We start from the raw sequence: 14,883 nt of genomic DNA on the forward strand, positions 1-14,883 counted from the left end.
AGGAGTAATCAACTAAATTACAGGCCCATTTCATTAGCATTGTCTTTGAACATTATGAATTACCTCGAAGAAAAAGGTCTATAGGCACACAGTCAGTATGGATTTAGAAAACAACATTCTTGTGCAAAACTACTAGCTCTTTACACTCACTAATGTTGAGCGGTATTGACAGGGGATTCCAAATTGATTCTGTTTTTCTAGATTTTCAGAAGGCTTTTGATGCTGCACCACAAGGCCCCTCTGGTTAGTGTTAAAAACAGGTTTCAGGTGCTATCTGTAGCTGACAGTATCCCTTGACCAGATGCAGTCACTTCTTCTATTTCAGAGGAAACCTTTCAGCCTCCAGGCAGTCACAGAGAGTTAATTATTGATAGTTGGGAGCTCCAGTGTTAGATGTGTTGTGTGTCCCATTAGGGACATGGCTGCCAATGAGGGGAAGAAAGTCAGTGTACACTCTGTGTGCATACCAGGTGCAGTAAACCCAGATGTGGAATAGGTCCATCCAGATGCCATGAAGAGCACAGATTGCAACCAATTGCAGGTGGTGGCTCATGTCGGTACCAGTGATGTGTGTCACTTTGGATCAGAAGAGATTTTTTTTTGGTTTCAAGTGGCTGTCTGAAATGGTAAAGGCTGCCACTGATTGCGGCCCTCTGGTACAGAGCAGAATGGGGGTTCTGAATCAGAGGCTCAGATGGTTCTGTGACCATGTAGGCTGCAGATCCTTTGATTTGGCCTTAGGGTGGGGGGTTTGGGTACTGATAAATAGGTCAAGAGTCCATTACAAGCAGGAGGCAGCAACATGGGTAGCAAGGGCTGTATGGTATGCAGTGGCAGTTTTTTAGATTAGAGTGTCCCAGGGGAAACACAGAAAGGGCTTCAGTCTCAAATGGTGCAGGTCGAAGACGAAACACAGAAAGGGCTTCAGTCTCAAATGGTGCAGGGCGAATACATGAAGAACATATATCTGGGAACCATGAGTATAACAGTTAGAAATTGTTGTAGTTGTGTTGGGAAAGTACCAGAATTCCAAGTACTAATAGAAAGCACTGATGCACAGATTGTGACAGCCACTGAAAGGTAGCTAAAGCTGGAGATAAATTTAGATGAAATTTTTGTGGAAAACCTATGATGTTCAGAAACGAACAATAGCCTAAACACAGTTGGCAGTGGCATCTTTGTTGCTGTTAGAAGTACTTTATCTTGTAGCAAAATTGAAGAAGGTAGCGCCTGTGAGTTAGTAGGGGTAGAGGTCATTCTTGGCAACTGGAATAAAATGATTTGATCCTTGTGCTGACCTCCCAACTCAAATAATACAATTGCTGAAAGGTTCAAAGAAAACTTGAATCAAATTTCAAAAGTGTACACAACTTGTACAATTATAGTTAGTGGTGACTTCAATTTGCTCCCAGTATGTTGGCGAAAATACATGTTTAAATATGGAAGTATGCATAAAACATTATCCGAAATTGTGGTAAATGTATACTCTGAAAATTATTTTGAGCAATTTGTACATGATACCACTCTAATAGTTAAAGGTTGTGAAAATAAATTTGACCTCTTAGCAACAAAAAAATCCTCAGCTAATAACAAGCATCGAAATGAATACAGGGATTAGTGAACACAGGGTTGTCATAGTCACTCTCAAATCCGCCAAAAATAAACAAAAAATATATCTGTTCAAAAAAGCAGATAAAAATTCATTTTACACTTTCTGGAGAGAGAATCTGCATTCATTCCAGATTAATGATGTAATTTTAGACCAGATGCGGCTTGAATTCAAAGAAATAGTATTGACAGCAATTGAGAGATATATACCAAATAAATTAGCAAATGACGGAGCTGATTCTCCTTGGTACACAAAACAGCTCAGAACACTGTTGAAGAAACAACAAAAAAAGCGTGCCGTATTTAAACAAACACAAAATCTCTAAGATTGACGATCTTTTACAGAAGCTTGAAATTTAGCATGAACTTCAATACGATATGCTTATATTAGTTTCCACAGAAAAAGTTTATTGTGAAACGTGGCTGAAAATCCAAAGAGATCCTGATCGTATGTAAAGTACACTAGTGGCATGACACAGTCAATGCCTTCTCTGCGCAATAGCAATGGAAATAGTGCTCCTAAAGTAGAGTTACTAAACACAGCCTAATGAAATTCCTTCACCAAATAATACGAAGTAAATATTCCAGAATTTGAGTCAAGAACAGCTGCCAACATGAGTAATTTAGAAGTAGATATCCTTAGAATAGTGAAGCAACTCAAATCACTAAATAAAAGCAAGTCTTCAGGTCCAGATTGTATACTAATTAGATTCCTTTCAGAGTACACTGATGCAATTACTCCATACTTAACAATCATATACAACTGATCCCTCAACAAAAGATCTGTAATCAAAGACTGGAAAGTTGCACAGGTTTCACCAATATTCAAGAAAGGCAATAGGTGTAATCCGCTAAATTATGGGCCCATATCACTAACGTCAGTATGCTGTAGGATTCTGGAACATATATTGTGTTTGAACTTCATGAATTACCTCCAATAGGATGGACTATAGACACACAGTCAGCAGAGACTTAGAAAATGTTGTTCTTGTGGATACAACTAGTTGTTCACTCACACGAAGAGTTCAGTGCTGTTGACAAAGAATTTCAAATTGATTCTGTATTTCCAGATGGCTTTTGACTCTGTACCTAACAAGCAGCTTGTAATCAAATTGTGTGCTTATGGAATATTGTCTCAGTTATGTGACTGGAGTCAGGGAGGTCACAATTCATAGTAACTGATGGTAAGTCATCAAGTAAAACAGAAGTGACTTATGGCTCTCCCCAAGGTAGTGTTATAGTTCTTCTGCTGTTCCTTATCTGTATAAAAGATTTAGGAGACAATCTTAGCAGCTGTCTTAGGTTGTTTGCAGATGATGCTGTTGTTTATTGTCTAGTAAAATCATCAGAATATCAAAACCAATTTCAAAACAGTTTACGTAAGATGTTTGTATGGTGCAGAAATTGGTAGTTGACCATAAATAATGAAAAGTGTGAGGTCATCCATAAGTGCTAAAAGGAAACTTCAATTACACAATAAACCAATCAAATCTAAAGGCTGTACATTCAACTATATACCTAGTAATTACAGTTACGGACAACTTAAGTTGTAAAAAAAAACAAAGAAAATGTTGTGGGGAAGACAAACCAAAGTCTGTGTTTTATTAGCAGAGCACTTAGAAGATGCAACAGATCTAATAAAGAGAGACTGCCTATGCCACACGTGTACAACCTCTTTTGGAGTACTGCTGTGCTTACCAGATACGTAATGGAGTTCATCGAGGAAGTTCAAAGAAGAACAGCAAGTTTTGTATTATTGAGAAATAGGGGAAAGACTGTTATGGACATATACAGCATTTGGGGTGGACATCATTAAAACAATGGCATTTCTTGTAGCAGCGGGGTCTTCTAATTAAACGCCAGACACCAGCTTTAAAAATATTTTGTTGATGCCGACCTACACAAGTAGAAATGATCATCATAATAAAATGAACAAAATCAGAGCTTGCATGGAAAGATATAATAGGTGTTTGTTTTTTCTGTGCATTGTTCAAAAGTGGAATAATAGTGTTGTGAAGGTTGTTCGATGTATCCATCCCCCACCCCGCGGCCAGGCACTTAGTTTGAACTGCAGAATAATCCTGTAGATGTTGATGTAGATTATTTTTGCGTACAAGAGGCATTGACCCTCTGCACTTGTGTTGGTTGGGAACACCAGCTGGAATGCGCCTCAAGGCCCTCAGCCAGAACCTCCACATAACCCCCTTAGAACATGCTTGTCATATTTTCATCATGCATGTGCCCCCACCCCTCCTTCCCCTTGATTAGTATCATGACCATGAATTAGGACTGATCTGTTTCAAGGACATAAAACTTCCATCATCCCCCCCCCCCCCCCCCACACACACACACACACATCCTTTTGGTATCTGTTTCTCTCTGTTCTTTGGGATTGTCAGGATGCCACTATCATTTACACTGACAGTAGTAAAACCATGGATAGGATGGTAGGATGGGATACGCTTTTATTTCCCCTACCAGTCAGGAACAACATTTGCCTCTGGGACTGTGTAGTGTTTTACAGCGGAGCTGATGGTCCTTAACAGCGCTCTAAATTTTATTAGAAAGACGTTCCCTGGCCACAATTTAATTTATAATGCCTCATCGAGCAGTCTCCAGGCTATTGGTCAGTGTTATTGTTGTTGCCTTGTGATAACTGCTGTTCATGATCTTGTCTCTGACATTCGTTGTACTGTCTGCTGAGTTGTACTTCACTGCGTCCTAAGCCATGTGGGTATCTCAGTGAATAAAATGGCCGACCATTTGACTCGAGAAGCCAATGTTTGCTTTGACAATCTGAGGTGTGGATTTTCAGGCATAAATAAGATCTCTCCTCACTTGGAAGTGAAACAAAATCTCATGGGTTACTGCTCCCTCTAGTAAACTCCACACTGTTAAGGAGACTACTACTGTATGACACTCTTTCTTCCTTTCCTCTCAGAAGTAATCCACTGCCCTCTATGACCTTTACATCAGTCATATCAGATGAACTCATAGTTTTATCTTATGCAATGAGCCACCCGTACATTGTGGTTGTGGAGCTTCACAGACAGTAGCTCTTATCCTAGTGGAATGCACCATCCTACTGGCTCTCCATGCTAAGCAATGTCTCACTAAGTGTTTACTTCTAATATTGGTGGATGATGTATGAATGGTTGAACTGGTCTTTTGTTTGCCCCGAAAAAGAGATTTTTATTCTTGTATGTAACATTTTAAAGTAATGTTGGGGTGGAGCCAGAGTGGTTAAGGTTCGGGAATCTCCCGTTGCATGCTGGGTCTGGGGATCCTCAAATCCACCTCCTCTTCTTGTTGCCTTGGTCATCCCTGTTTTACTCATGTTTCAGTTGCTATAGATGTGATTATCCCTTGTTTTTGCTGCACACTGTTTTACGTTTTTGGGGTAGAACTCCAGTGAAGGTGAGACCTTCAGGATTCCTTGTCCTTGATACTAGCTGATGAAGAAAGAACAGGTTTTATGCTTCCTCAGAGTTAGTGGGTGCTGTTCCTGTCTTTAACACTTTGACTATAACAAATTGGAGGTGGGATGGCTGTGGGAAGGACGATTCCTGTTGCATGCAGAGCCCTGGGGGAAACTCGTCTGACTCCACCCACATACTGACCTGATTATTTCTCTCACCTTACTTTATTATTGTTGGTACAGTTGATGGACATTCCATTTTCAGCCTCCTAGAAGACCTTTCCTCCATAACTGTCTTAGCCCATAATTGGGTTGGTGGGATGTCAGATGTGAGTGACCTTTCTCTTGCCACAGATGAACCCTGGAGAGTCCTCATCTGTTCCCTGAGCTGCATACTGGCGTGACCCATATACTTTTACCTCTTTTAAAATTATTTCTCCACTCGGGCATCAATATTGCTTTCAATGCCTTGATTTTACGACTCCTATATAATTTCATAATTCAGTTTTCTGGCTGATGTTAGTAACTCCAGATGACCCTTCTGTTGATCAAGGGACTGATGGCCTTGCTGTTTAGTCTCTCAACCTCCCAGTCAAACAACCTAACTAAGCATTACTAATCTACCAATGAGTTTCACTTTCAATGGAATTTTGAATTAATTGAGGGATTATGAACAAACCTGAAGTGTAAGAACTCAAAATGCATGCATGGATTGCCAACTTCGGTGCTGCAGTGGCCATATTTAAAAACAGGTACATAATTAAAAAGTACATCCCACATTTCAGAATATGTTTTTAATAGTGAAAAGGAAAGAGAGGAGCTTCAAGAAAATTTTAACTTTTTGTACTCCAAAAGGGTTAGAATGAATTGCCGACAATTTAAAATCAGCCAAGCGATTGTGTAATGGGCGCTGCTGGTGGAGACATCTAGTACCCAACAATTTAAGAACCTCCAGAAAGCTCAGTGCCTTGGGAAATATGCCATCAAAACTGAGGTGTACACCACCTTGAATTACAGCAGAGGTGTTGTGACTTGCAGGGATCTGGTAGACATTTCCAAGGAGGAAATGAAATGAGTAGGCCCCAGAAGATATAGTCGACATGCAGAATATCATGAAAGGGGGGGGGGGGGGGTCTTATCAAGTCTGACTCCTTTATCTTGATGTTTAATGACACGAAACTTTCTGAGCATCTTACAGCAGGTTTCCTTCACCTAAGCATGTGGCCGAATGTCCCCAATGCAGTGTTCTGTTTAGATGCCAGCACTTTGGGCATAATATTCTTGGGTGTCATGGAGAAGATGCTTGTGGCAATGTGGCAAGGCCACCCACAAATGAGTCCCTTGTTCATCTCCATTTAAGTGTGTGATTGCCCTGGAGCTCACTCTATATGGAAATGGGGCTGCAGTGTGCATCTAGAAGAATGAAAACTACAAGAACTTAAGACTACAAAGCATGTCCTGTATGGTGAGGCCAAAAAAGACCTCTAAAACAGTTGCTGTAGAAAGCCAGTGCTGCTACACAAATGGAGGTTGCTAGTTTGAGCAGTATTACCTGCGTTTGTCAATGCACTTGTGGTGCTGCCGTTATTTCAACACCTGTAACCCCCCACCCCACCCCCTGCGAACTTCAGAAAAGTTAGTGGTTGCCAACATTGTGGAGCTTCCTGCCCCTCCAAAGATTCAGTCTGGAAAAACATCTAGTGCTGCCACAACCATAGCACAGTTGTATTTCCGGAGCCTATCAAAGGCAAAGTGTCAACCACTGATGGAATCAGGAAATAAAGAGCAGACGATGTCGATGTCATCCTCTCTGACGTCTCTTTCGATTCTTCTTCATAGGTGATGGACCTTGATGTCAGACTGAGTCAGTCATCTCGCCCTCACCTTCACCCGTTACAGGCTCCCCTCTACAGAAGAAAGTCTGAATGAAAGTGCTACCCCGTGATAGATGGCTTCCATCCTACAGTAGAATGTTAATGGGTTCTACATCTACATCTGCATCTACACGGATACTGTGCAAATCACATTTAAGTGCCTGGCAGAGGGTTCGTCAAACCACCTTCACTGTTTTAATGATGCCCACCCCAAATCCTGCATCATTTCAGTGACACTCTCTCCCCTATTTCGTGATAATACAAAATGTGCTGCCCTTCTTCGAACTTTCTTGATGTACTCTGTCAATCGTATCTGGTGAGGATACCGCACCATGCAGCAGTATTCTAAAAGAGGGCAGACGAGCTTAGTGTAGGTAGTCTCTTTAGTAGATCTGTTACATTTTCTGAGTGTTCTGCCAATAAAATGCATTCTTTGGTTTGCCTTCCCCATAACATTTTCTGTGTGTTCCTTTGAATGTAAGTTGTTCGTAATTGCAATTCCGAGGTGTTTAGTTGAATTTACAGCCTTTAGATTTGACTGATTTATCATGTAACGAAAGTTTAACTGATTCCCTTTAGCACTCATGTGAACTACCTCACACTTTTCATTATTTAAGGTCAATTGCCAATTTTCGCACTATATAGATATCTTTCAGAACACTTGTGGAAGGAACTGAAGCTGCTGACACAGGAACGCTCGCTGTGCATTTGTATACAGAAAATGTGTTTTAAAGTGTCTGATGCCCCTGTCCTGTGGACCTATACACTCTTGTCACAGGGATGACCTGACTGGGGAAAGGGCCAAGGCAGGGGTCACTGTGTTTATCCATAACATGCACCACTCCTCTGCTCTCCCCCCAAGCTACTGACCTGTTGCAGTTCATGTATGTCGGAGGATCACAGTTCGTTCACCGTATTTACCTCCACTCGATGCGATTGACTCTGAGACTCTAACAGGTGTTATAGAGAAACTTCCCCGACCATTTTTCATACTGGGAGACCTCAATGCCTGTCATATATTGTGGGCTTTGACCTCTACTTGCCCTCAGGGTCAGGTTTTGGAGAGCCTCATGACATGTCACGAGCTGTTCATCCTCAACACAGGCACTCGCACTCATTTCTGTGCTGCTACAGTGTCTTTCTCAGCCATCAACCTCTCTTCGTGCTGTCTAGCCCTCAGGACTCTGTTCAGTGGGAAGCAATTGACAACCTTCACTCCAGTGACCAGTTCCCACTCTGCATTCATCTCCTGGATGGAGCATTATCTACACAGAAGCCACCAAAATGGATGATCAGTAGGGCTAACTGGATGCTGTTAAGTGACCCACCTAGTTGTGTTTGAACACAACAGCATCCAGGAATGAGTGATCCATCATGCTGCTGACTTATCAATCCCAAAGTCCTCAGGTCATCTTAGGAAGAAACCTGTTATTTGGTGGACCAGTGAGTGTTGCTCAGCAGTCCAGGTCAGGTATGTGGCTCTTCGACAGTTTAAGTACCACCCAACAGCAGATAACCTCACGGCCTCTCGTGTAATGAGAGCCGAGGCTGACGCATGATTAAGGAGAGCAAGAAAAAGTCATGGCAAGCTTTCCTGGACTCCATCAACTGGTCCACTTGTTCCAAAGAAGTATGGGACGCCACCAGGAGGATTTCCAATAAACACAGTCATTTACCAATAACAGGCGGTGCTGAAACAGGGGTGTCTCCAAACAACACCTGGAGACATTGCTCAGACGATGGCAGTGTGTTTTGTGGGGATTACTGCCGACACCAGCCAGGATCCAGCATTTTGCCACTACCGTGTGACTGTTGGTCTTCAGATCCCACAATTCTGAGTCTTACAACTGCCCTTTCTCCATGTGGGATCTGGAATTGATACTATCTGAGACTCTTGATACTACACCTGGTCTTGACTAAATCTGGTACTGCATGCTTCGACATTTGCCAGCAGCACTAAAGGAAATCCTACTCAAATGTTTTAATTTTATATGAAAGACATGCAACTTTCCCAACTTGAGAGAGGCAATTCTGATACCTCTTCTCATATCAGGTAAGGACTGCACGTATCCCAGTAGTTAACAGAATGTCAATGAGCTGTATAGGAAAGACCCTGGAGTGAATTGTTAACCGTCACCTGGTCTGGTTGTTATAGACCAGGCAACTCCTTAGCCCCTCTCAGTGTGGATTCCAAGGATTTCGGTCCACTGTCAACAACATGACCCTCCTATAGGCAGCTATTCAGCAGGCTGTCCTACATAAACACCACTGTCTTGACATATTCTTCGATATCAATAAGGCATATGACACTAATTGATGATGCAACTCCATATATGATTCTTCCTGTCTAAGCTTTCTTTTAGGCCATGAGTTGGTGATGTGCCATCGAACCGTTTTGAGCAGGAGAACGGTGTTCCCCAGGGCAGCATTTTAAGTGTTACTCACTTTGCCAAAACCATAAACAGTACCATGTCCACAGTAAGGAGCCCTGTACAGTGCTCCTGATTTGTGGACAATTCTGCTGTTTTCTGTTCATCCTCCACTGTTGCAACAGCAACCTGTCAGTTACAGCTTATAGTGCAAAGGTTAGAGGAGAGGGGTGCAAAGACTAGTTTTCAGTTCTCTGCAGTTGTGTGTGTGTGTGTGTGTGTGTGTGTGTGTGTGTGTGTGTGTGTGTGTGTGTGTGTGTTAATTTTAATCATTCTTGTCATATCTTTAATTTACCTGAATTGCCTATTGGGGTCACCATTCTACATTTTAAGGACTCAGTGAGTTTTCTGAGCCTCATTTTTGACTCCAAACTACCTTGGTTACCACACTTCAGAGACCTGATATCCAGAACCCAGAAGGCCCTGAATATCATGAAGTGCCACAGGTCTTGGGAAGCAGACAGTGCATGTCTGCACCAGTTTTATAGGACATTTCTGCATTCATGGCTAGACTATGAAGGCGCAATGTTTGAGTCGGCGAGGCCTTCTTACCTGAAGATTATTGACTCTATTTGCCATGAGAGGATTAGGCCTGGCCTCAGGTGCTTGCAGTACCAGCCCTGTACCCAGTCTCTGTGTGGAGGCTACGGAACTGCCACTTACCATCCCTTGGCAGATCCTCATGGTTTGCGAAGCACGTAAGATCCTCATAGCTCCAAATTTACCTGCATACCATACTGTTGCTCGTCCACCTTTGGCACACGTTTTCTCCAATCGTCCACGAGCAACAATGCCATTTGGGATCTATGTGCAGTGTGCACTGGAGTTACTTGGTGTGTGAAACATGTGACCTCAAATCCAGGGTTTAACTGTCTGCCACCATGTTTACTCCATAGGCTCAGTGTGATTTTATATGTAGTGCAGTGCAGGAGAGATTGCGCACCTGCATATGTTTTTAATACTTTATTTTCTTCCATTTTAACTGAGTCTGAAAACTCTACGGCTGTCTTTACAGATGGGTTAAAACAGGGGGACTCTGTTGGTTTCCCCTGTTGTTTTCACTGAACATGTCCTCAAGGTCTGGCTGCCTTGAGACTTTACTGTCTTCAGCGCGGAACAGTCCACGATCTTGCAGGCACCGGAGCATATGAGGCAAGCTTCAAGTGCTAATTCCTTGTTTGTTCAAATTCTCTGAATGCCCTTCATTCTCTACAACACTTGTACCTAGCATATAAAGTAGTTCAGAATAAGCCGGCCGATGTGGCCGAGCGGTTCTAGGCGCTTCAGTCTGGAACCGTGCGACCGCTACGGTCGCAGGTTTGAATCCTGCCTCGGGCATGGATGTGTGTGATGTCCTTAGGTTAGTTAGGTCTAAGTAGCTCTAAGTTCTAGGGGACTGATGACCTCAATGACCTCAGATGTTAAGTCCCATAGTGCTCAGAGCCAGGTTGCCCTCCTTCAACTATGATGACTGGAGAAGGAGGTGTCTTCCTGCTGGGTGTCAGGATACACGGGTATTCCAGGGAATGAAAGGACGGATGTAGCAGCCAATGAGGCATGTAGTGATCCTCAGTTTTTTCAGTGTGCTGTCCCCATGCATGCTATCACCTTGTTGAGTTATGGAGTCATGTGTCGGTGGGAAGACGAGAGGCTGGAAGTCACTGATAATAAGCTGTGTCTAGTAAAGCCCATTATGTGGCCATGATGCACCTCCTTTCGGCGTTGAAGATGGAATCAGGTTCGCCTAGGCCACAGCCCTCTGACGCATGGCTTCTTGCTCCAGTGAGAAGATCCTCCAATGTGTGGTGCTTGTGGCGTGTAGATAATTGTGCACCACATTTTACTAGTGTATGTTTTATTTTTGCTGGCCGATCTGCCCTTTGCTTTAAGTGACACTGAAATGAATGTAGTTAGAGTTTTAAGGTTTTGTGATAAACCCAACTTGTCTTAACAGGCTGACTGGCTCACCCATGTTTTTTGTAAATGTCCATCAGTCAGATTTCCCTGTACTTTTCTTTTCTCTTATCTCTTTTGTGGGTTTACTTCTATTTTAATTCCAAGAATAGCACCTTTCACCTGTCTCCATTGTGTTAAGGCCTGTAAGATAGAGTGGTTGTGTGGGTCAACGAGAGTGGGGTGGGAATGAGTGAAATAGTGTCATTTTATAGGTTTCCTCCTCACTGTGAGACAAAAATTTTAGACATTTTATTAACATTAGTTTGTTTCTTTTCATATGTGTAAGAGTGCTGATAACCTTGGTGTTGAGTTCCCTTAAGGTCCAACACACACACCCTCTCTCTCTCTCTCTCTCTCTCTCTCTCTCTCTCTCTCTCTCTCTCTCTCTCTTGTGTATGCATGTTCAGCTTCGAGAAAGTATATAATGTTTATAAAATTATTTAATTGTAAATGCTTCAGTTTATTTCCATGATTGATTTCACTTTTGTAGCCTTTCACACACAACAGTAATTATTTATATTGTAACATAGAATTATGGAAAGTGCATTTAACTCTGAAGCTGTTGGAGTTAAATGAAATTTATCCTAAAATCGGTATGTTAGCATTGTCATGAAGTAAAGTAAAGAAATATGTATCCAGTGGGGCCAGCAGGAATGTAGAAGGAAGTTGTTTGACTTAGATAGGAAAAAGGGGACTGCGTAAGCTCAAGTTACAGTTATAAATGAGAAAAGATAAGCACAAACAACTACATAAATAATGAGCACTTTGTCTTGCCAGAAGTGAAAATGTCTGTCAGTCAAATTAGTTGGAAATAAGAAGTTCATTATAGTAAGTTTTGCAGTTAAACAGCAAACAGAGTCTCTTGTTTTCACTAGAGGCATTGTTGTCTGTCTCAGACAAGCTGAGACAAAACTGCTGTGCACCCATTACGTGTTTATGAAGTCATACTTTCTGCAGTAATCCCACACCAGCTGTGAGGTAGACTTGAAGACAGTTAAATGAATGTGGCCAGCTATTTACCATTTGGGATCCATAATAGTTGTGACCGCCTCGTAGAAAAACAGTCTTACTCCAGATCAGACTGTGGCTTTGTTCTCAAAGCAAATTTATGTTGGTGAGACTTAATGAGGTGTCAGAGTGGTTATGAAACTAGACTTACATTTAGGGGAGACTGACATTTAGGGGGTGGCAGTTAAATCCACATCCAGCAGTTAAGACGTAAGTTTCCCGTGCCTTTCCTTAATTGGTTAAAACAAATAACTGGATTGTTCCTATGAAAAATATGCAGCCAAATTCCTTCCTTCTCTAATAACCTTGCCATTAATGGGTCATTAAAACCCTAATCTTCCTTACTTCGTGTCAGTGACAGGATGATTGACTAAGGTAGGAAGCAAAGTTTGAAATGGACAAATATTTATAATAAGAGTGTCTTGGCTAAATAAGTGTATTCCACTTCAAAATTGAATTCCAGTGTGGACTGAGATGTAAAGGCAGGGTTTAAATAACATTATCAAATGCAAAATTGTCCTAAACTATAGAGTGCAGTCATTGAAAGTCACATGAATGTTACTCACACCAATAAGCACTTACGTCTAACCATGTCACCAACAAACAGATGTAGATAAGAAAGTAAGCAAGGTGAGTGTTGTGTATTTATTTACTTTGACTATGTATGTTAATATTTAAGGAAAAAATTTCATTAATTGAGCATCCTTTTAAAATTTTATTGAAGGGCTGGAGAACAACATAAGTTAGTACACTGAGTTAACTGTATTCATGTGTGTTTGAATTTTCACAACCAGATTTTCTTTTCCAGCATTGATCATATAACAATACCATCAAAGCGGCCAGGCTGTCCTCCTCTGAAGAGAGTCCCAGAAGTATTTGACTGCTGGTTTGAATCTGGATCAATGCCATATGCTCAGTTACATTATCCATTTGAAAACAAACAAAAGTTTAAGGATAGTTTCCCAGCTGATTTTATTGCTGAAGGCATAGACCAAACAAGAGGCTGGTAAGTATCTGCCCATGTGACTATGGTTCTTAGTTCTGGTCTTTTGCTATGTTGTAGAACAAACCAATTTACATTATTAGCAAGAAGTGGCATACAAAGCTGTAGAAGCATGCGTGACATTAGGAAAGTTAGAAGCAGTGTGTTTGAAATTCAAGAAACCTTTGGTGAAGAAAAGAGAAGCAGTTGTACGAATATCAAAAGGTGAGATGAGTAGCAAGTGTTAAGGAAAGACTCTGAAAGGCTGAAGTATATATAGAACTGCTATGCAAAAAAAAAAAGAAAAAAGAAAGACTAAAAGGAAGATGAAATGGTTGAATATTAGACATGAGGTATGATATTGTGAGATTAATTTGACAGAACACTGAAAGACCTATATCAGATTAACAGAACTGAATTTGACAACATTTCCTCAGATTTATTAATATCTTTAGAAGAACCAGTCATAACAATTACAGCCCATTTGGTGTGCAAAATACACGAGACGGGATAATACCCTCAGACTTCAAGAAGCAAGTAATAATCTTAATACCAGGAAAGGAAGACATTAATAAGGGGAATATTACTTACCAATCAGTCAATTTAGTAACTCAAGGTTGCAAAGCACTACCACAAATTACCTGTACGAGAATGAAACGACTGGTAGAAGCTGACCAGGGGGAGGATCAATTTGTATTTCCTAACAGTGTAGGCATGTGCATGGCACTATTGATAAATTGAAGAAAGGCGAACATACATTTAGAGGATTTTTAGATTTAGAGTAAGTTTTTGGCAATATTGAATGGACTACTTACTGAACCTCTGAAGGTAGCAGATATAAAACACAGGAAGCAAAAAGTTATCTACTACTGATACAGAAAATAGACTGCAGTCACAATAGTCGAAGGAATTAAAGATTGGCGGTAATTGAGAAGGGTGTGAGACATTGATGTGTTATACCTTGCCAGAATTGTGGAAATGCCAACTTCTATTAGACATATGAATATTACATTTAGTTGTAAAAGGTACTATATATGCAGTGATACTTCAGAGAAAGCATGCTTTTCTGAGTGTTTTTGACAAGTGTCAGTGTTGTTGAGTCATAGGAGTCATACCGTAACTAGGAGAAAAATTTCCTGTGCATATTTTAAAGATACAACCATTCTCTGCTTACAGGCAAATTTTTGCTGCTTTCAGATTAGTTGTTTTGTCCTTTTTTGGTGTATGCAGATTGGTGCAGTTCACGTAATGGTGATACAGATTAACAAGGCGAAAAATGTAAATGCGGACTCTTTTATTGCCTTTCACTGCTGGTATTTTTTTATGCACATAAATCTACATAAAACACTAATACCATGTATTTAATTTATTTGCTTTTGCGTCCTTAGGCACCGCGTGTTCGCATATGCTATGTTGCCGGACTTCTGAAAAGTATTTCAGTTTCATTATTCATTGTTGTAGTGTTTACATTGGAGCTTCGTGTCAGATAGGAAACAATCATGTTGCCATTTGTTGTTGTGTACTCAAGTGAAGCATTGTACTAGTGTAAAACCATGCATCATTTATGGAGTTATGAAAAGTCCATGGGGAACAGCGCATGTGCTTACT

At 41.1% G+C, this 14,883-nt stretch overlaps 1 protein-coding gene across 1 annotated transcript in view; it reads left to right on the top strand.

Annotated features, from left to right (window-relative positions):
• The window catches only part of LOC126469701 (isoleucine--tRNA ligase, cytoplasmic), a 162,593-nt gene that overhangs the window by 38,007 nt on the left and 109,703 nt on the right, over window positions 1–14,883 (top strand). Inside the window, 1 exon segment of the mRNA XM_050096875.1 lies at window positions 13,102–13,299. Coding sequence (XP_049952832.1) covers window positions 13,102–13,299 — 198 coding nt within the window.

Source organism: Schistocerca serialis, chromosome 3, assembly GCF_023864345.2.
Source record: "Schistocerca serialis cubense isolate TAMUIC-IGC-003099 chromosome 3, iqSchSeri2.2, whole genome shotgun sequence".
Lineage (NCBI taxonomy): Eukaryota > Metazoa > Arthropoda > Insecta > Orthoptera > Acrididae > Schistocerca > Schistocerca serialis.